This window comes from Leptinotarsa decemlineata, unplaced genomic scaffold (assembly GCF_025532065.1).
Source record: "Leptinotarsa decemlineata unplaced genomic scaffold, Ldec_3_MD MMD2_tig00026328_RagTag_RagTag, whole genome shotgun sequence".
NCBI lineage: Eukaryota > Metazoa > Arthropoda > Insecta > Coleoptera > Chrysomelidae > Leptinotarsa > Leptinotarsa decemlineata.
The window spans coordinates 193,822-217,044 of NW_027412688.1; the positions used below are offsets into that span (position 1 = coordinate 193,822).

The 23,223-nt window shown below is 33.5% G+C and overlaps 2 protein-coding genes across 3 annotated transcripts; one reads left to right on the forward strand and one right to left on the reverse strand.

Annotated features, from left to right (window-relative positions):
- Positions 1-2,670: 2,670 nt before the first annotated feature.
- LOC111514526 (uncharacterized) lies at positions 2,671-6,247 on the reverse strand. 2 transcript variants are annotated; one of them, XM_023170777.2, is made up of 6 exons: positions 5,610-6,247; positions 5,123-5,549; positions 4,762-4,983; positions 3,649-3,969; positions 3,038-3,293; positions 2,671-2,978 (listed from the first exon to the last, which is right to left on the reverse strand). In XM_023170777.2, exons 1-6 carry the CDS (start codon positions 5,802-5,804, stop codon positions 2,687-2,689), a joined length of 1,713 nt encoding a protein of 570 aa, XP_023026545.2. In that variant the 5' UTR covers positions 5,805-6,247; the 3' UTR covers positions 2,671-2,686. The 2 variants fall into 2 exon arrangements, with proteins under 2 accessions (XP_023026545.2, XP_023026544.2); XM_023170776.2 differs by having other exon boundaries at positions 4,762-4,986; positions 5,610-6,242.
- Positions 6,248-7,472: 1,225 nt separating this feature from the next.
- On the forward strand, positions 7,473-23,009 carry LOC111514500 (DNA (cytosine-5)-methyltransferase 1). The gene is made up of 17 exons (XM_023170737.2): positions 7,473-7,864; positions 8,106-8,278; positions 8,333-8,609; positions 8,669-8,800; positions 8,853-9,097; positions 9,472-9,656; positions 9,712-9,953; positions 10,009-10,184; positions 11,817-11,970; positions 12,027-12,267; positions 12,707-12,901; positions 16,898-17,061; positions 17,137-17,405; positions 17,459-17,739; positions 21,960-22,281; positions 22,339-22,565; positions 22,627-23,009. Exons 1-17 carry the CDS (start codon positions 7,580-7,582, stop codon positions 22,845-22,847), a joined length of 3,789 nt encoding a protein of 1,262 aa, XP_023026505.2. The 5' UTR covers positions 7,473-7,579; the 3' UTR covers positions 22,848-23,009.
- Positions 23,010-23,223: the final 214 nt, after the last annotated feature.

Consider the following 23,223-nt stretch of genomic DNA (forward strand, 5'->3'; position numbering starts at 1 on the left):
GACCAGTGTAACATAATAACAATCTCGTCGGGGGTACAATCTGACTTGCTCGAAACAATGCCGTACTCATATGTAGCATTGCTTGTTTTCTGCTCTTAATTTGTCAAAGTTCTCGTGCTCATTTGATATTTATGCCAGCTGAAAAGTGTAGTAAAATTCAACTGACAAAATTTCGTCATGCATTTTCAACACTTGTCACCTTCTTTCTTGAATCTAACAAATGATCAAAATCTAAATGTAAGTACGGAAACGCAGGAGGGGTATTTATTTTTATTATATTCTTGATAATTTCAACTTAAATCTCGTAATTTTGAAATTACAACTAGACATTCGAAATTTCTACTTCAATTCCGTGGTTTATAGATTGAAATCGAATTTCGAAACTACGAGATTAAAGTTGAAACTTAAGTCAAAATTTCTTGTTTCAATGTCGTAATTTCCATGAAACGAATAATAAAAAATGTGGCCCTTCTGCACTTCCGTATTTGGATCATTCTCTCTCTTTCTCACAAAGTTTCTGATTGATTCGACCGTTACTTGATTTCATAAACTATACCTTACCATTTGATCTCCACAAACTTTGTGATGCACTGTTTGGAACGTTTGGTGTAGTAATGAATATTACTGGGGTTTTTCCCCAACACCAAATCGTTATTTTTAACACCTCGACACGTGTTTCGATCACCAAGTGATCATCTTCAAGAGGAAGATTAAACTGATCTATAATGTAATCAGATTCGTCATGCCTTTCAAAGTCCAAAGAAAAAGATTTTTCTGCCATCTCACGAATAATGTCCCTACTAAATATCAACAACTTTATTTTCACATCGTTGGTATAGGTTCCATCCTATTTGCATAATAAAAGTTCAGCCTCTGACTACAGGATGGTGCTATCAGCAAAACCCAACTCGGGAGATTTTTCATGAAACAGAATTCAGAACTCAAATTGGTTTTTTGTAACATTGGGGGTTCTCGAGATATTTCAATGAGTGGGTGGAAAAATATATTGTTCTCTATTCATTTCATTATTACAAATTCATTTCAATTTATATTTTCTATTTTCACTTGTATTCCAAATATTTTGTTTTGAAAAATTTTAATTTTTGATAAGCACCGCCATCTCTCGGTCAATAGCCATACTCAACTTTCAAAAAAAAAAGAATGTTAAATTACAGAATACTTTTAACATACGATGATCAAAAACTTCAGCTTCTGGCCAAAAGATGATACTGCGGGTCAAAAGCTTTCTAATTATAAGGAAAATGAATTTCTGTGATAGAGAGATGTCTTCCAGAATATCGATTCCGGCAGTTGTATCGCCAACAGAATATGCAGGAATAACTTCAGTGAAGAATCCTGCACTGACACCTGTCTTCCTCTTGAAGATGATCACTTGGTGATTGAAACACGTGTGTTGGAAAAAACTCCATAATATCCACAAACATGCTTCGCTAATACAGTAGCTTATTCAAATCACAGTTCAACAAGCTTCTGTGTTAGCAAAACATGTCGTGATATATTTTTCAAAACAAAGGGCGTTGGATTATATCCGGCAGGTGTAAGTGCAGGATTCTCCACTAAAGTTATTCCTGCATATGCTGTTGACGATGCAACTGCCGGAATCGATATTCAATTACTGGAAAACATCTCCCTATTACACAGAAATTCATTTTCCGTATAATTGGAACGTTTTTGACTCGCAGTATCATCTTTTGGGCAGAAGCTGAAGTTTTTGACCATATTATGTTAAAAGTATACTGTAATTTAACATCCATTTTCTGCAAGTTTAGTATGACAATTGACCTAGAGATGGCGGGGCATATCAAAAATTTAAATTTTTCATAACAAAATATTCAGAATACAAGTGGAAATAGATAATATAAATTGAAATGAATTTGTAATAATGAAAACAATAGAGAACAATACATTTTAACACCCACTTATTGAAATATCTCGAGAACCATCAATATTCTGAATTCTGTTTCATGAAGAATCTCCTGTGTTTTTGCTGACAGTGCCATCTTGTGGTCAGAAGCTGAACTTTTGTAACTATGCAAATAAGATGGGACCTGTACCAACGATGTGAAAATGAAGTTGTTGATATTTAGTAGAGACATTATTCGTGAGATGGCAGAAAAATCTTTTTCTTTGGACTTTCAAAGAAATGACGTATCTGATTACATTATAGATTGTGCATCCACTAGCCTATATCTATGGCGGTTTTAGAAATATCTATTCTACATAAAATATCTATTCTACACCTACACTGTAAAATGATTTCAACAAAAACCCTTATTCTTTACACTATAACTGTAACACCTTTATCAACGAGCATTTAACCAACTGGAGCATTCCTTCATTGCTCAACAACCGCAAAAGCTCATAACCAATGCTATAGTTGAAATGAGAGTTTGGTGTATACCAAGATGCAGCCGCCCCGGCTCCGCACAGGTGCAATGCTGATACTAAATATACATATATTTTTACGGTACCGCCGTAACCGCTACGTTTCTGTAGTATCTTCGGATATGTTTGAGACATTAAAACGGATCTTTTTTAAACAACCCATGTAAGGACTTTATTTTTTAATCGGAAGGTGTAGCCTATACAAAATTTTACCAAATATTTTTTCTGGTTATCAATGTAGGAAAAACAAATGAAACAAATTCGGAATAATATTTCATTTTCATTTATCTGGTAGAGCATAAATTGATTTTGTTTCGACTACAGAATGAACTCTCCTAACGTGCCTCTTCAGATTAGAAGGATCATGAAAACTCTTGTGACATATCAAACAAACATGTTTTTTCTCTTCGCTGTGATTCCTGATGACATGCCTTTTCAAGGCACTCGAGTTGTTGTATCCCTTGTTGCAGAATGTGCAAACGAATGGCGTTTCTCCCGTGTGAATCCTGGTGTGAACCTTGAGACTTCCACTAGCGGTAAAAGATTTTCCACAAATTGTACACAAATATTTCCTGAAATCAAGCAATGAAGCATTTTAGAAATTGAAGCTAAAGGCACAATTTGTTTTCACCTGTTACATTGGGCGTTGATATTCATCTTATCGTGACTGCATTGTTCCAACTTGCACAAACTGCAACCCGTATGCGTTTTTTTTCCTTCTCCGTGTACTGTCATGTGTGTGGCTAACGCCCCTTTTGTGAAATACTGTTTGCCACAGTGCTGACACTGGAACTGTTTCTCACCAGAATGAATTGAAATGTGCCTCTTCAAGTCACCATCTTGTATGAAGGTCTTGTCGCACATTTTGCATTTATAAGGTCGTTCACCTGAAAATGTGAATTTCTCATTTCATGATAGTATTATATGGTACTAATGAATAATGTAGATGATTATTGCATGTCCATGATGCAATTGATAACTGATACAGTACCAATATTCCAAAAACATCTTCATAGAAGCAATTTTGTGATACCATAACAATAAACGTAGATTTTTTAGTTACAGTTACAATATCAATTGAACAATTAAGGTATACTTTATTGTTTTGAAAATACAATCTATTTTATGAACAGCCCTCGTATATTAGATTTGATATAAAACAAGAATGTTCACTTAATCAACCAGAATCATAGAGAAAAAAAAAAATATTAATGGGAAAAATTGAACTTTTCAATACCTTACCGGTGTGTATTCTAATATGCCTTTCTAGATGTGAATTTTTCTGGAATTGTTTGTTACAGAACTCGCAGATAAACTGTTTCTTTTCGATTGTATGTATCCTCATATGGGTGCCAAATCCGTATTTGTCCAGTACTTTGTGACAAATTTTACATTCCTGTTTACTGGATTCTCTAGTTTTTGCTTCATCCTTTCCATGACTTGTTACTCCACTACTTTCTACGTTATCATCAATTTCATAGTGCTTGACTTGTTTATGTTTTTTCAAACTTGTAGAACTTCTGTATCCTTTATTGCATATTGAGCAGACGTAGGGGGTTTCTCCTAGAAGAGCAAGTTAAACAGTTTCAAGCTATTGCTTTTGCAAGAAAGAAGAAAATGAATTGTCATTCAACAAAAGAGTTGAGAATAATAATATTAATCTATGAGACAACACATTTAGAAAATCACGTTAAACTGTAACTTACACACTAAATGAACTTGCGAGCAGAATGAGAAGACAAAAATAAAAAACACCTACTACCACCACCTCCTAAGTGTTGAAAAATATACCAAAATGTATGTATACTTAATTGAAATTTTTGAATATGATTTATAACAATAATTCAAAAGAATAATTGGTCTTCATATTGTGTGAATTATATCATTTTCCATTCCACAAAAAATGTTTGGAATACAAACAGAAAGTGTTTTTTTGTATAATTCAATGTTCATATAGAAGTAGTTGTTTCTTTCAAAAGAATTTTTTCTTTAATGTAATTCAATGTTTACATGAAAGTAGCTGTTTCGAGAGGGTTTTTTCTTCCAGTTTGTGTCTGAAAGTTACTTCTGTGCATATTTGTTGAGTTTATTTTAAAATTGTTTGCTTTCTTCTTTCCTTTGAAACCTTACCACATTTTTTTGTATGAAGATGGAGAAGTAGAAAACCAGAACTATTCTTTCTCATAATTGAATCTTTCCTAAAAATTTGCCCCTTTCAATTGGAATGAATTCACTTTGTATGTAAATTCATTCCATTCCACATAAGAATCTTGATTTGCGGCTATTATTATTTTTCATAAAAAAAAGTCTCTTTCAATGGACAATAATAAAATAATCAAGAAACTCTCAATTCACCTGTGTGTAATCTTGTATGAACCGTGAGACTGCTTATGTAAGAAAATGACTTTCTACAATAGGAACAGGAATACGGCCTTTCACCAGTGTGGGTTTTCATATGACTAGAGAGAGCTGAGTTAGAAGTTAAAACTCTATCACACCTAGAGCAGTAGTACTTTGATTTGATGGTTTTCACTATCTGCCAGGGCTCCAATTTTGGTTTCAAAACTGTTCTCCTGGCTGCTGCAAAAATAAAATCATTCTTAACAAATTTCATGATTTATTGTAATATATATCACATGCACTAGCTCTCTATATCTTCAACATATTCATAAGTTCAATTTCCACTGACAACAATGAAGTAAAATTATCGGATTACCTTTCCTGCTATTAGATTTGCAACGTTTGGCATTTTTCAAAGCAGGTTTTTGTCTTTTTATTGAGTTCGGGCGAACATTTCGTACACCACTCAACAAAAATTTTTCTTCTTCCGCGTGTTTTTTCAGATGATTCACCAATGATAACTTCACTGCAAAACTTGCCTCACATTTAGCACATTCGAAGGATTCATTCACTTGATGTTTAGATTCCAGTGTTACACAACATTCATTTTCTGCTTCAACTACTATATCTGTACTCCCACAAGAGAATGATTCTGTAACGGAATCAGGTTGGTACTTACTTTCTAGTTTTAGCATAAGGAGGGTATGATTATTTTTACATTTTTCAATGAATTCATTTACATATTCCAGTTGCCTGACGCATTCTTCGCAAATATTGCCAGGAAACGCTTCAGTCATTTCAATCTAAGAAATAAACAAATTGAAGGGCTAGATTGGATACTTAATTGTCGCAAATAGTAATACCTTGATGTTCGTTAGTTTCTCGAATATATTTGTTACTTCCAAAGGAATAAATGGTAGCAAATTGTTGGGAAGTAAACAAACCCTACAAATCGATCCAAAATCTTCCACAGATATATTATTATCAGAAAAACATTGCCCATTTCTCTCCATTCCTTCATATAATACTTTGTTTGCAAGATCTAATAAGGGTACCATCAAATGCTGCTCCCAAATCCAACTCTCACGTTTGTAAGTTTTATTTCTCTTTAAATCAAAATATAATTCCTGAATTCAAATAGTAAAAATGATTGATAACAATCGTATAACATAGAACAATAATATTTATAACTGCCAAATTCTCAAATTTCTCATCTGATCACAGGTATCACTTGAGGTATATTCAGCATTTCTGTGAAGGGGATGCAGAAATTCATTGGATCTCTTCAGTATTTCTGAATCAAGAGTGTCGTAGGTCAAGAGTTTTTGATAAAATATTTTACATGCTGAAAGGGTCCAAGTGATCACACAAGGGATATACTATATATTTTGGTTCATAAACTCCAACATAAAATGAGAATAAACTCAGAATTAACTCCTCCCATAGGAATTTTAAGTACTATTTCATAGCGTTTTCCATTGGTAAATTTAGTGCCAGGCGAGTAAAAATTTCATGTTCCGTAGATAAAACGAGAATCAGTTTGTTCATACTGGAACAGAGCTGCCAGAATGAAAATGTAATAATGTACTAAATCATGAAACAAAAAGTACTAAATCCGGAAAAAATGTACTAAAAAGAGTAAATATCAATATGTACCAAAACGGACTAAATAGCACCAACATCGAACACAAAAAGTACTGAATAAATGGCGGGAAGTTTAAATAAATGACGGGAACTTTAAATAAGTGGCGGGAATTTTGAAGTAATGATTTATTTATAGAAACAAAGGGACAAAACTTCACATTGTTACTGTAGACCTATATAAATAAAAAAATAAATATATGCATTTATTAAAATAAAAATATATTCTGAAATACAGACAGATATAAATACTATAAACAATGATAACAAAAAAACGTATTTGAACATACATTGCCTATATCACTTGTACAGCAACCAATTCGTAAATAGATAAAAATGTAACAGAAAAAATGTATTAACATGTCAACAAAACAAATGGATCTATACTGTACCTCTTGTATAGAAACTAAAAAGAAAAATTACTATATACAAAAAACAAAAAAAAATGTTATCTAGAAACTAACTAAACCTATATCACCTTTATAGAAACTAAAAGAAAAATTTGTCATATTTGTCTGAAAAAACGGTGGAGTGTTAAAAAATATACATTTTCAATGGAATAAGAGTTTAGATATCAGTATCAGAATAACACTTTAGTTTTTAAAAATGTATCTGTACTGGAAAACTATAATTCGAAACGAATTACACTCAGTGCATATTTTTCATGCGTAGATATGATGTAATAGAAGCTGATATGAAAAATAATTGAGCCTTATGAAAATGTGTCAATCATTGGTGAGGTCATGAAATGAAAAATGTATTCTCATCGTATTTGGATCATAATGAAAGGTGAAACTGCAATCTTTGACTGGACGTAGAATAAATCCTAAACAACACTTTTTCCAATCACCAGTACTGCAATACTCCTCTCAGCGCGCATTTCACCAACCAAGTTGACGTCTTCAGTAGATGTAGAAAACTACAGTTTTTTTCATCTTCGTCATTTCTGGTGATTGCGAAAAGTGCTTGTATTGGATTTGTACCTTGGTAAAAGTGACAACGTAGTACGATCACAAAAAATACAGATACACAGAAGAGTAGTTTTCTGTGACACAGATTACAAATAATCTGACAGGTCTTAACGTGATGTACTTTCATCCTTTTCCCGCCTTTTTGAAGTTCATTTGATCTAGTATATATATTTCGTTGGGGTTAACTTTTTACTTTCAATTTTATAATCGTATAGTTAAAAATGGTTTGTACTGAAGTAATGGATAATGCAGATGAACAAGTCGCCAAAAAAATCAAAACTGAACCCACAGAAAATATTAAAGAAATTGGGGAAACTATTGTGCGGCCCAAAGTCAAATCTGAAAGGTGTACGCAATGTAAACAGTTTATGGACAATGTGCTTTTGTACAGTGGCCACCCAAATCATTCCAATGAGGAATTTATAGCATTAACAGATGAAAAGCTTTCGTTGTTTACAGGAACTGAGGAGTCTATTGCTGAGGCTGATGAAATTCCTACCCATAAGGTAAATGTTAATTGAAGTTTGTTGTGATCTCTATCAATTCTTCAAACAACCTTTTGAAAAAATTATCTGTTGGCAGATACAGTAAGTGAAAAGGATCCTTTTGAGTTTTTGTTGTCACTTCTGATACAAGAACAATTTTTTCAATTCACCAGTTCGCCATCTGTTTTGTTGAACTCTTCGTGGTTTACAATAGATGTAATTTACAGTAATAAACAAATTTTGTTAAATTTATTTTTTTTAGATAACATACTTCAGTGTGTACGATGATAAAGGTCATTTGTGTTCTTTCGATTCTGGACTAATTGAGAAAAACATTCCCCTTCGCTTTTCCGGATATGTTAAACCTATATATGATGAAAATCCAAGCCCAGACGATGGTATACCTGGGCATGATTTCGGACCAATTAATGAGTGGTAAGCTCAATACATTTCCTCGAGAATTAGGAAGCTGTAAAGAATTTATTTAAGGTGGACAGCTGGTTATGACGGAGGAGAAAAGTTACCCATGGGATTCACTACAGAATATGCCAACTATTACCTCATGGATCCCTCTCCAGAATATGAGCCGCTTTTTAAGAAAATCAAAGAAAAAATTCAGATGTCTAAGATCGTAATAGAATTTCTACTCGATAAAGGATGGGAGAATCCCAACTATGAAGATTTAATACAACAAATTGAGAGTTCAGGCCAGTATAAAAATGTTGAAGATGCTCTTCTGCAGAATGCCCAGTTTATTTGTGATCAGGTGGGATGCTATATTCTCTACCTTTCATATGGAAAGTATCATTTTTTTTTTCATTTCAGATTGTGAGCTATGACGTTGAATCTCCAGAAGATGAAAAACCATTAATTTCTCTGCGTTGCATGAGGGATCTTGTGAAGATGGCCGGAGTATCATTTCAGAAACGTAAAAAAATGAGGAAAACTGAAACCAAGGTATATAACATAAAAATACCAATAAAAAACTATTTTTATGCATCTATTTTAGGGTTTAAAAGTTAAAAAAGGCCCCGTTTGGACAAAAGCGGTGACAACCAAACTCGTGCAAGGTGTATTTGAACATTTCTTTCCAGATCAACTTGATTCGAAAAATGATAATAAAGGACCAAAAAAAAAACGCTGTGGAGTATGCGAATCGTGCCAGTCACCGGATTGCGGGGAGTGCAATCATTGCAAGGATATGTTGAAGTTCGGTGGTTCAGGACGGTCTAAACAAGCTTGCAAAAATAGAAGGTATTCAATCGTTTATTTGTAATTGTTTACTACTCACTATTTACTACTCACTGTGTATTAATAGAGAAAATGCGAGTCTTCTCTCTAACGGATGCCAACGAGTGGAAGAACTATCACTTCCACCACTTCGTTAGCAGGCTAGGAAGGAGTTATATAGCCCTGCTACCGAAGATAGGATAAGTAATCCCTAAGGTTTGGGAGGAGAAGGCGGCATGCTACGGATGTGTTTCACACCGCAGAGTATGCATTCTCGCCATGTATCCTCTTCGTACAGGCTCACTACTCGCAAAGCAATGCATAAGTCTGTTATTACCAATATTATTATTATTTCCACGTCTGAATTCAGTACATTTCCATTTTTGTTTTTCGAATAGATGTCCTAACATGGCAATTCATGATGCAGAAATTTCCGATAACGAAGACGAATCTGAGGTGAGAGAGGATTCTAAAAAATCTAAGTTCAAGCACTGTTCAAAGAGGATATTGCACACTGTGACTTGGGATGAAAAATCCGAACTCAAGTATCGAGGGAATGTTTGCTATTCCTCCGCTGTTGTCGGTGAGTCACGTTAATAAAAAACGCATGTGCTTTTGTCTAATTCGCATTTTACTAGGTGATATAACTGTTAAAAGTGGAGACTGTGTCATGCTCAGATCGGAAAATCCCAACGAGCCATTATGCATCGTGAAAATTGTCTACATGTACGATATGTTGCCGCAAAAGTTTATGTTTCACGGTCACCTATTTTGCCGGGCAACAGATTCGATTTTAGGTGAAACAGCTGATCCAAGAGAGTTATTTTTCGTTGACGATTGTGATGATTTACCTCTAGGAAGCATTGTTCGAAAAGCAGAGGTAAAATGCTATTAATTATTTCAAAGATTTTTTCTGAAACATGGTCAAATTTCAGGTAGAATATAGGAAAACTCCCGACAACTGGTTCTTGGTCGGCGGAGATTTGAACCTGCAAGAACCATTGGAAGATGACGGGAAATCGTTTTTTTATAGCAAGCGACTGGACGAAAATAGGTTTGTCGACATTGATTTTGATCCAGAAACATCGAATGATGAATGCCATTCCTGCAGGTATGTATTAGAGATTTAATATCAATGACTTATTCATTCACAGGTATTGCAATTTTAACATAAGCTAGACAGTTTAAATATATGAGGATCATTTTATGTGCCCATATAAATGAAAAATGACAGTGATGACGTTCAATTATTATGAATCATTATCATGATAATTCCTTTTAACTGATTGATATGTGAGTGAATTTAAATGACCACAATGCTGTGCTAATTTTGTAGGGGTCATATGATACCTCTGAAAATGGACGAGTTGTATAGTCCTGAAGTAGAGAATGCCTTTCAGCCTTGAGCTGCCAGTTGTATGTGGTGCACATGAAAATCTTGGAAAAGTGAAAACAATGTACATTTGAAAAAATCTCTTAATGTTATATCACCTCTCTCTTTGAATGATCATTGATACATTATTTTGGACTAGGAAGTAGTTTCTTAACGATCATACTATTAACAACAAAGGACGCAGACTTAATGATTGAAAACAGACCTAGTTCTAAATTTTTGGAGGTGATAACTGACAATGAACCTAAATTCGCCGATCATCCTCAATAAAAGGCTAGTTCAGGGTGTTTTGCAGTGATAATGTCTTACAAGGAACTTGGTTTGCCTGCCGCAAAATCCACTCAGTTCTCATTCATTGATTCTCATTCAAGGTATGGAATTCCCTTCTGTGGTAATTCCCTTCTAAGATTCATGTGTACTGCCAAAAGTTGAGACTCTTGCAAACCCGTGTTTGAACTACATAAAATTTTTACAGTCTTTGGAACTTTTATTTTAGAAACAGTCTGATTAGCAAACATAAACTGATATTTAGCGGCTACTCTGATAATTATACCCTTCATCAAGCTAATGACCAAAGTTTACCCTTACCAGCCTCTGCTCTAGTCAAAGGCTCCTAATATTATAATAGTTTTAACATGGTTAATCATTTACCTGGCTAATTGAGAATTATCAGGTAAAAAATAATTTTTCTAGAGCCCTTATTACAAAAATAATTAAAGAAAGAAGTTCCTCTTCTCAAAATACAAGGGTGAAATTCAAATATCACAGAATTCCATTTGTAGAAAATTTATCTGATAAACTTGGAATGCTACTCAGTACGGAACAAATTGAAATGGCATTTTCAAATAAGAATACAGTTGGAAAGCATTTTTTCTCGAAACAAAAAAACAAAACCATCACAAGAAATACAATCCAATATAGTGTACAAAGTGAACTGTGGAAGCCGTCACAAATGCTATGTTGGTGAAACCGGGCGATATCTTAAAACACGAGTTTCAGAACACATGGGAGATAGTTTGATCTTCCTCTAGGATCTAGGAGAAGATCACTTGGTAATCGAAACACGTGTCGAGATGTTAAAATAAAGGTTTGGTGTTGGGGATAAAATCCAGTAATATTCTTTGAGAATTATGGGTGTTATTCCAAAGAGGGATTTCAAAATAAATGTTTTGCAGTGTACTATACTGAAATCAAATATCGAATTTTTCAACAGATCCGGCTGAGGTATCATACGTCCCCCAAAAATTCATCATGGACTTGCTGTACCTAGTTATGGATTCATTTTTTCCATAAAATACGTTGAAAAACCTTGAATACCTTTGATAATATATATATTTTTAATTTTGACAGGAGAAAATCTGAAATGAAAAAATACGAAACTCCTTTATTGGAAGGCAATACTGTTCAGTGGAAGAATGAAATGTACAGAGTTGGTTCTGGTGTTTTTCTTCAACCAGACATCTACCGTTTTGAAAATACCATCAAAACTGAACAAATCGAAAACGTGGGTATTCCCAACCAATCTTTGACTGTTTAATAATTACTTTACTGCTCTTTCAGAAAGAAAATAAGGTAGATGAAGTTCTATATCCAGAGTTCTACAGAAAAAAGTCTGACAATGTGAAAGGCTCAAATAGCGACACTCCTGACCCCTTCATAATAGGCCTTATTGAAGATATAGTGAAACAGAAAAACGATATAAAAGTGAAAATTAAAATTCTTTTCCGGCCAGAAAATACAGTCAGCTCCATGTTTTCGTCGCACGTGAAAGATTTGAATTATTTGTATTACACAGATGAAGGTAAAAATTAGTGCTGAAAATAGTAGCTAGGTAGGTTTGTCAGGGGTGGGCTTTTACACAAGAGAATCAAGTCACTAAGTCGAGGAAGATAAAGTGAAAATTTCGAATGAGGTTCAAAACTTTCATCTCTTTCAGCTCTTTTCTTGAGTAGAATTTGGCAAATGTGTGCCAGCAAACGACTACTACTCTGGCTAATTCTATGACGATTATTAGAACAAAGAAAACTCTCAGATGTTTTTCTAAAGTTTTTTTTCATGAATTCTCATTTTTTTTTATGACAAATTTGTAGTTTTCAGAAAATTTCAAGAGAATACAATTTGGATAAATTGTAAATAAAACTTTATTTTGGATTCATTGGGGTTAATTGAATAACAAACAATTGATCAAAAAGCAACTTACTGAAAAAATTCATGGTTTCTTAATATATGGCAATTTTCAGGGGTTACCGTCTCATTCGAAAAAGTAATGGGAAAGTGTTACTTGGCATTTGGTGATAACTTTCAATCTCCGAGCGACTGGTCCAAGAAAGGCCCTTTCAGGTATTATTTCATGGAATCTTATGACCCAAAGAAGCACACTTACGACGAAGTGCCTTTGCGTTATCGGAAACTCGGCACTATGGGCAAAGGAAAAGGTTAGTCTTTTTTGTAATGAATTGTTAATCATATGCTACAATTATTTTTCTGAAAGTTCATAATAATTTGCGATTTCACAAGGAATGAATTCTGATATTCTTATGTTTCCATGATTACACTAGCCAACAAATAAGAAAAAAAATTGCGACTAATATTATAATGGCTATACATCCTGACTGCGACTCCAACGTCAAAAATTTTCCATCATGTAAAGATTTTGAGTTATAGTTATTTTTATTTTATACAAAAATTTTCACATATCAGGGAAATATAAGATCAAAACAAGAAAAAAAACAATATATTTTGAGGATAACAGACTTTATTTACAATATACATAAAAAACATTCAAATGAAGTCTTTTGTACATAACCTTCTTGCAAATGTTGACTTTCATTTATATGTTTCATCGTTTTCCCTCATAAGGAACGTTCCTCCATTGTCAGTATGTCCTTGTTCGCCATTGAAAGCACCCAAATTTTCTGGGAAAAATTCAAATGGAAGTGCAAGAAATGGATTTTGAGAGACATGTGACATCCCATTCTGCAGTAGTTTTCAAGGAGTTCAAGAAGTTCAAGAAGTTCCTAATTTATATAAATGATATTGTTAATGAGGTAGACAAGTGTAAAATTAATCTCTTTGCTGATGACACACTTGTATATTACTGTGCACATGATGTGGAACATTTGATAGATACAATGAATAAGTCGGTGGTGTATTGAAATTAAATGGTAAAAAATCAAAATTCATGTTATTTACTAATAAAACGGGATATCGTGAACTTGAAAGCAGACGTTTAAATATCCATATTGATAATATAGAAATAGAAACCGTTAGTGCGACGAAATATCTTGGAGTCTTAACTGATAGAGGCTTAACATTCAAAGAACACGTACAAGAGGTAATAAAAACTATCTCAAGAAATGTTAGCTTTCTAGGAAGGATTTCGTCAACACTTACAAAATCTACAAAAATTATAATATATAACACACTTATATTACCATATTTTACATTTTGTGCATCGATAATATATACTGCCAATAAAAATGAAATGGATAGATTACAAAAACAGCAAAACCGAGCCGTGAGGATCATATTAAGAAAACCAAGAGAGACACAAATCAAAGCAATGCTGAAGGAATTGCAATGGATGGCTGTGACAGATCTCGTATATTACTATACAATGATAATGATATATAAAATGAATAATCACCTATCACCGACATACCTGAGTAGGCATATTGAATACAATGAGAATCATCATCACTATAATTCAAGAACGCGTAATAACATATATGTAGGAGTTAAAAATAAAAAGTGTACTGAGAAATCCATTTACCATGCAGGAATATTAGCTTTTAATAGTTTGAACAAAAATATTAAAGAATGTAGCACTCTTGCATTATTCAAAAGAAAGTTGAAGAGTCATCTATTGGGTGAATGAACTAGTCTTTATATAATATAAATTTTGACAGTATAAACTTTTTTTTTTGTATTCTATATTGGTATTTTGTTTGTGTTTTATATTGACTAACAACTGTGATGTTTTAAGTAGATGTTGTATATTTATTGTAGTACTCATACATTGAAATTTTATTCCTGAGTTTAGTTGACTAACACATTGTGGTGTCATATTTGATTATATATGTACTGTATTAGCAGTTTCTTTGCTAAATAAAGGATTTATATATATCATTGCTGCAACCCATCTGTCTTGGTAACGTTGCTCCATTGTCAGTATGTCTTGGTGGAACCTTTCCCCTTATTCGCCACTGAAAGCACCCAAATTTTCTGGGAAAAATTCAAATGGGAGTGCAAGAAATGGATTTTGAGAGACATGCGACATCCCATTCTGCAGTAGTTTTCAAGAAGTTCTTCTACAAGTGTTTCATAATTTTCTACTTTCTTGTTCCCTAAAAACTCCGAAACAATTCTTTTGAAAGAACTCCACGAAGCTAATTCAATATTACTTAATTTTTGATCAAACTTTACTTTACTTTACTTTACTTTTTACTCCTACAAACACAATATTGAATTGTAATTAAAAGTAAGAGAGATAAAACTACAGTAACAAAATAAGCTTAAGAACTACTAACTAAAATAAAACAAAATAGTAAATATAAAAGGAAACAAAAAAGAAATCAAATAAATTATCGCAATTTTTAAAATGTATACAAGTACCTATAAATTAAGTTACCCAATACCTATAAATTAATCCGGCTGTGAGAAAAAGTAGGCCCTTATCTCTTTGGCATTTGTTTTAGTAAAAAGATCCACAGTGCTATTTTCAGTTAAAATGTTGCAATGATTTAGCATACGGGTGATTGGCGAGTTATCAGAAAGGCCGATAAAGAATATTCTCTTGTCCTGTCTACGCAGGTTTACCTTAGGCACCAACAATTTTACATAGTTGACCAGAGATGATCCCTTGTACTTTACATTATTAATTATATAGTATACAAAAAGAACATCCTGTAACGCACGTCTGCTCTGTAAAGTAACAAAGTTAAATTCCTTGAGCATGCTTCTGTAAGACACCATAATGGGATAGTAGCCATGAATTTTGACATAAAGATTTCTAAGAAATCTTTTTTAAACTTTTTCAATCAAATCTGCGTTGGTCTCTCCCTGTGGTGACCAAATAACAGAAGCATACTCAAGATGAGGTCTAACTAGAGCATTAAATAACTTTACAATACACCCAACATCTCTAAAGTTTTTTGTATTCCTAATAACAAAACCAAGAATCTTATAGGCTTTGTTGACAATATATTCATAGTGAGTGTTGAATTTGAGGTTACTTTGAAAATAAACACCTAAGTCCTTACACTCAGACTTATGCATAAGTGGAACATTTCCTACTTTGTAAGAAGCAGAAATATAGTTAATTTTTCTTGTGAATGTTATAACTGAGCACTTATCGATATTTAAGAACATTTTGTTACTTTCAAACCACCTGCAAACCGAATCAAGATCTTCCTGCAATTTCATGCAGTCTTCTAGGCACGTTATTAGCTTAAACAGCTTAAAATCATCTGCGAATATAAGGCAAAATGAGTGTAAAATGCAGTGAGCTAGGTCATTGATGAAAATTATGTTGATCACTTAGTAGTTTGTGGTCCAACAAATATACCTTCCTTGAGCTTTGCATTATTTAATATTGGAAAAACGTGTTTAAGATATTTAAACGCATCACCTTCTTTGTCTAATGCTTTCACAAAATTTCCATAACCCCAATTTAATTTGTAATGGAGGTAACAAAACGTTTTTGGGATTAACAAGAGATATATTCTTCACGTTGGCATGACCTGGAATATATTTATCTCTTGTAGGCCATTCTTTTACTTGATAATCGCTCTGTGTTGCCCTACTGTTCCAAAGGCAAAGAAAACAGCAAAACTTCGTAAATCCGCCCTGAAGACCTAGTATTATTCCTATGACTTTTAGGTCACCACATATTTGCCACTTATACGTATTTAAAAAGATGTAAAAGATCTTCTGATCTAGATAGTTCTTATCAAGTAACACTTTGTCGTGAAATTTTCACTGGGTAGATTACAAAAACGCAACACGTGTTTCGCTATTCAAAAGCATTCTCAAGGCTTTTCATACTGACTAAATTCTACTCAACTTGTGCTTTATATAATAACAATTTGTATTATATGAACTTCTACCTATGTAATGCATAATTTTATTTTATCCGAGGAGAGGTGAAGAATTCATTTTTTTATCATTCAGTAAATTTTCAGAATTCTAAAATCTATTAATTTCTAAGTATTTCAAAAGATTGACTTTCAAACCTTTCTCTTTGAAATGTAATACTTGGTCATAGCTTAACTAATGCCCCTCTGTCAAAAGATGATTTGCAAATGTGGTCTTCACATTCAAGAAACTTTCTTATATTCTTTTACTCTTTGAGTAAAGGTTCTCCCTGTTTGACCAATATTACTTCCATCGATGGTTTATAAACTTTCATGTACAATGTGTGTTTCGTTCAGGTGGAAAAGGAAAAGTGAAGAGTAAGTTTGAAATTGAGTTGCCTGAAATACCGCCAGAATGGGAGCAGATAGACCGACCACTACGGTGCATGGACGTTTTTGCTGGCTGCGGAGGATTATCCGAAGGTTTACATCAGTCGGGAGTTGCAGTATCTCAATGGGCGGTAAGTTCTTTTTGACTCATTAATCTAGTATGCTTCGAAGCTTCCTATACTTAATTCCATCAATTTCACTTTCAGATTGAGATAGAGTTATCTGCCGCAAATGCGTATAGATTGAATAATCCTGACTGCAAGGTTTTTTCGCAAGATTGCAACGATTTGTTGAAAATGGTACTCAACGGACAAGGGAAAGAAAAGGGACTTCCGTGCAAAGGAGACGTGGAAATGCTGGTGGGAGGCCCGCCATGTCAAGGATTCTCAGGCATGAACAGGTTCAATGCTGGCCAGTATTCATTATTCAAAAACTCTCTCGTCGTATCTTACTTGAGTTACTGTGAATATTACAGGTACGTTTTGCCTTAGCGAGTTATCTATTAGTCTACTGTTGATGTTATTTCAGGCCCAAATATTTCATATTAGAAAATGTTAGGAATTTCGTGTCTTTCAAAAGAAGTATGGTGCTGAAATTGACCTTGAGGTGCCTTCTCGCTATGGGATATCAAGTAACTTTTGGTGTTTTACAAGCTGGGCACTATGGAGTGCCACAAACAAGGAGGAGGCTCATTCTGATGGCTGCCGCCCCAGGTTTCATTCTACCAAAGTACCCAGAACCCATGCATGTATTCAACAAAAGAGGTTGCCAGTTGTCATTTGCAGTGGATGGATGCCGTTATTTTAACGGTAATACTTGAATACTTTTATTTTTCTGCCAATCGGAATTCAAATACAATGCCTCCGAATGAAGTAGGTAGTTTCCATCATACACATTTGGTGTCGGTACACAATTCTGGATTAAATTCTATGGAGTACTGCCAAGTAAAAAACCCTAGTTGGAAGTTTGAAATGCACAGAGCCTAGAACTTCATTGAGCCCTGGAAGCTATTGAACGAAAATGGTATATAGTCTATTTCCTTAAGTAGGGGAGTAATAAATTATTTTCAAGTAGCTGTTCCATAGGCACACATAATTGAGTTGGTTGAAAAAGGAGGAGAGGTAGTTTTTATTTTAAGCATTCAATGTTGTATGATTTGATATAACAAATCTCAAAAGATCCTAAGATATTCTCAATTTTTGCTGAAAAAGAGGATAACTTCATGTTCAATACAATCAAATTGTGCTTTAATTAGGTACTTTATTATTTGATTTTTGATTTATTCATTCAAATAGGACAATCCTAATTTACAAAAAATAAAATAGTTAACATACTTATTTTACACTAAATATAACTCATAATAAATGTAAGTATAAAGATATATAATAAATTTGAGTATACATATACATATACACACATATATACACATATACACACACACATATATACATATCTATAAAGTTAAATACAGTATAGAATAATGGTGGAATTTTTTTTTTCAATTATAATACAAAATCAAATTTTGTTTGAATTCTGGTATACTTCTTGATTCTTTAACATATTGTGGTAAACTATTGGAGTCTTCGCTCCACAGCAAATAACTGTAAAGTTTCCAGCATCAATGATTTAATAGTTAACCTAACCGAATAGATGGGTTTCTTCCTGTTTACAAAATAGAAGTCAGATTGTCATGATGAATTCATTCAAATCAAAGTCAACCAATGTTTCTATGGGTGTACCACAAGGCTCAATACTTGGTCCACTGCTTTTTATCATATTTATTAATGACATGATTTTATCATGTGGTTCCCCGCAAAAAACCATAATTTATGCCGACGATACAAATCATATGACATCACAAGATAATCTGGACAAAAGCATTCATCTGAGCAATGGTGCCTGAATAATGGATTGATTTCAAATGTTTCCAAAACATTCTTTATGGTTTTTCGACAAAAAAATATCAGCAGTGACGCAAGCCCTCTTGTTAAAATAAATCATAAGTCAATTGAGCAAGTATCAAGCATAAAATTTCTGGGTGTAACAATGGATGAGAAACTGACATGGAGAGAACTCATATCGAAAATCTGGTAGGGAAATTGAGTAGTATCAATTTTATTATCAGACAACTGAAGGACACTGTATCTATAGAGGTTCTCAGAATGGCATATCATGGTCTAGTGTCGTCGGCACTCACATATGGCTTGATCTTCTGGGGTAATTCAACACATATTGATAAAGTATTCATTGCTCAGAAGAAAATCATAAGATGCATGATGGGAGTTTGAAATAATGTATCTTGTAAAGCTTATTTCAAGTCACTGTCAATTCTAACTTTACCATCACTTTATATTTATCTTCTAATTATGAATATTAAATGAAAAGTAGTGAAATTCACCAACACCAAACACGAAAAAAAAAATGACATTCGCTTACCATTCTCTAGGCTTAATGTGGGACAGAATTCTCCAAAATACCAAGGAATTCTATGTTATAACCGTTTCAATAGGATCTTTGGTGAGATAAAAAATTTTAATACCTTCAAAACAACATTATTCAATTACCTTAATGAAAATACTTTTTATACAATAGAGGAGTACCTCACTGTTTGATGCACTATCTGTGAGTTTTTCATATTTTCTTGTGAGCTCTATAATGTTTTTATAAGTTGTAATACTATAATATGTTTTGACTAGTCTGATAAGTTTTGTACCATTGTGTAAGAAACTTCAATGATGAATAAATTATCTGTATCTGTATCTACTACATCGCAATAATATTCTCATTGCTCGATTTTGTAGCTTTTGTAATTGGGATATTTTATTCAGATCAAAGCAGTATAGTAGTGTAGGGCAATATTCAAAATGAAGTTGAATGATAGTCACAGTTATTCTACAATTCAGACTTGAGTTTCGGGACACTCTAGAAAAGAAATTTAGTTTTTTCAAGATTTTTTTTTTGATATATTCAAAGTGGCTACTAAATAATAAATGAGTATCCAACATAAATCCCAGACATTTAAATTCCTTTACAATTTCAATTTTTTCATTGTTTATTTCTATGTTAATGTTACTACTGTTTATTTGTTTATATTTATAAGGTATATTAATTATCATTGCCTTACTTTTACTTACATTTAACTTGAAATGTCTATCCATATTTTTCAGCACATCATTTATTTTGATCACTGCTCTATCGATATTCCCATCACTTACTGATATCAGAGTATCATCTGCGAATATATGAATGTAGTCACTTTCAACATATTTTTCCATATCATTAATATACATTAAAAACAATAGAGGGCCCAAAATACTACTCTGAGGAACTCCATGATTCACTGTAATAGCTGACGACATTACGTCACAAATTTTTCTTGTCTGTTTTCTATTTGTAATTTTCTATTTGTATTTGTATTGTATTGTATTATCTGAGAAATATGAATGAACGATGAAGCCCTTGAGTCTTTATCAGGGTAAACAGCTATTTTCATATAAACATTGAATTACACCAAAGAAAAATTCTTTCGAAACAAATTCTTTTATATGAACACTTAATTATACAATTTAAATATTATTTATACCTATATAAATAAATAAACATAGGTAGTTATTATTTTTGACAATTATTTTTGATTTAATACTCATGTACAAGTCATTGCAGGTATAAAACGTCCTGAAAGCTCATAAAATATTTTGTTAGTGACCCATTTGCGATACAAAAATAGGGTGGACCCGGTAAAGTATTATACAGATACAGATAATTTATTCATCATTGAAGTTTTTTACACAATGGTACAAAACTTATTAGACGAGTCAAAACATATAGTATTAAAACTCATAAAAACATTATAGAGTTCACAAGAAAATATGAAAAACTCACAGACAGTGCATCAAACAGTGAGGTACTCCTAGAGAATGGTAAGCGAATGTCATTTTTGTTTGGTGTTGGTGAATTTCACTACTTTTCATGTAGGTATCTTGCTCATTTTTAATATTCATAATTAGAAGATAAATATAAAGTGATGGTAAAGTTAGAATTGACAGTGACTTGAAATAAGCTTTAAAAGATACATTATTTCGAACTCCCATCATGCATCTTATGATTTTCTTCTGAGCAATGAATACTTTATCAATATGTGTTGAATTACCCCAGAAGATCAAGCCATATGTGAGTGCCGACGACACTAGACCATGATATGCCATTCTGAGAACCTCTATAGATACAGTGTCCTTCAGTTGTCTGATAATAAAATTGATACTACTCAATTTCCCTACCAGATTTTCGATATGAGTTCTCTCCATGTCAGTTTCTCATCAATTGTTACACCCAGAAATTTTATGTTTGATACTTGCTCAATTATGATTTATTTTAACAAGAGGGCTTGCGTCACTGCTGATATTTTTTGTCGAAAAACCATAAAGAATGTTTTGGAAGCATTTAAAATCAATCCATTATTCAGGCACCATTGAAAGAATTCCTCAGCGCATACATTGCTCAGATGAATGCTTTTGTCCAGATTATCTTATGATATCATATGATTTGTATCGTCGGCATAAATTATGGTTTTTTGTGGGGAACCACATGATAAAATCATGTCATTAATAAATATGATAAAAAGCAGTGGACCAAGTATTCCTGTAGTTGTTGATGTCTTCCTTGGAACCTTTCCTCTTATATATCGGTACTGACTTTGAAACTTTCAATTTTTCAGGATATTTTCCTGTACTGAATGATTCATTGATTATGTGACACAAAGGATAACATACTGCGTCACTAACAGCTCTCAAGCACACCATTTATCTCATCAATTCCAGCGGCTTCTTTAGAACACACTTTATGTATTGTCTAAACCCGCTTATACCTGCTTTGGCAAATTGTTACAAAATCACAAAACTTTGGTTGAACACTATTTTAGTGTTTTGCATTTATGATGAGCATTTATAACTTTTCAGTATAAAGAAACAGAATATAGTGCAGTCTTTACTTCTTCGAAATTCTTTAGGAAAAAAAAAACATTTATTTGCAGGATGTGACTGGACTGAATCAGCCCCTTTCAGGACGATCTGCGTCAGAGACGCGATGTCGGATCTACCCGACATCGGCAACGGATGGAGTAAAAGTGAGATGCCCTACGACTGCGATGCAGTTTCTCACTTCCAAAAGATGATGAGAGGGAATGATGAAAGGGTTCTGGTGCAAGACCACATTTGCAAAGAGATGTCGGCCATCGTTGAGTCGAGAATATCTCATATTCCGACCTACCCCGGTGCTGATTGGAGGGACTTGCCCAATATATCGGTGAAGCTAGGAGACGAACTGTCAACGTTCGTTTTGAGATATCCTTACAGGTGAGTAGGCGATTTTCGTTTCGAAGCCTTGTATATATGTTTGGATGCTTGTTTCAGTTCCAAGAAACAGAAAAAATCTGATCCTCCAAGGGGCGTGTGTCAGTGCGCCACCGGAGCCCAGTGCGATCCAGCAGACAGGCAATTCAATACTTTGATTCCTTGGTGCTTGCCGCACACCGCCGACCGTCACAACCACTGGGCAGGGCTGTACGGTAGATTGGAATGGGACGGGTTTTTCGGCACTACAATCACCAATCCCGAGCCGATGGGAAAACAGGGACGGGGTGAGCTTAGACTAGTTCTCTGGGATACATTGTTGGTTTTATATTACTTTAATTTTTTCAGTGCTCCACCCGGAACAGAATAGAGTTGTTAGTGTAAGAGAATGTGCTCGATCTCAGGGCTTTCCAGATAAATTCAAATTTTACGGAAACATTTTGGATAAGCACAGGCAAGTTGGTAATGCTGTGCCGCCGCCTTTGGGGGCAGCTCTCGGTAGAGAAGTTCGTAAAGCTTTGGTGGGGACTTTGAAGGGAAAAACACTATCTGAAAATTGCAGCACTTGATTATTTGGCATTCACTGATTTGTTTTTATTCTATATGATTTTAATTTTCGCTCATCTGTAATAATTACAGTTGAAAGAATCGTTTATGTTGTATCGTTAATTTAAATTTGAAGACACCGGTTTTTACTTGTTTGATAATTTTATAATAAACCTTTTGTTCTATTTGGATTTCTTTCATTATATTCTTGCATATAAATTTGTGGTGAAAACACATATCTACATCAGTGACATCCTCTATTTTTATTACAAAAAAAATTATGAAAGCTCGAGATATCATAATATGATTGAAGTGAATGATTCTTCCAAGTTCTCGAGACATTCCAAGTACCTTCGAAAATGATTGGAATACTTTCCGCAGATGAACTGATGAATCAAA

Excerpts from the sequence above, each read along its gene's own strand:
- LOC111514526 (XM_023170776.2), bottom strand. The coding sequence starts at position 5,804 with ATGGTACCCTTATTAGATCTTGCAAACAAAGTATTATATGAAGGAATG. Across the intron at positions 3,970-4,761 it reads TCATACAAGATTACACACAG|GAGAAACCCCCTACGTCTGC; the intron begins GTGAATTGAGAG and ends TTGCTCTTCTAG. Across the intron at positions 2,979-3,037 it reads ATCAACGCCCAATGTAACAG|GAAATATTTGTGTACAATTT; the intron begins GTGAAAACAAAT and ends GCTTGATTTCAG.
- LOC111514500 (XM_023170737.2), top strand. The coding sequence starts at position 7,580 with ATGGTTTGTACTGAAGTAATGGATAATGCAGATGAACAAGTCGCCAAA. Across the intron at positions 7,865-8,105 it reads ATGAAATTCCTACCCATAAG|ATAACATACTTCAGTGTGTA; the intron begins GTAAATGTTAAT and ends TATTTTTTTTAG. Across the intron at positions 22,566-22,626 it reads GATGGGAAAACAGGGACGGG|TGCTCCACCCGGAACAGAAT; the intron begins GTGAGCTTAGAC and ends TAATTTTTTCAG.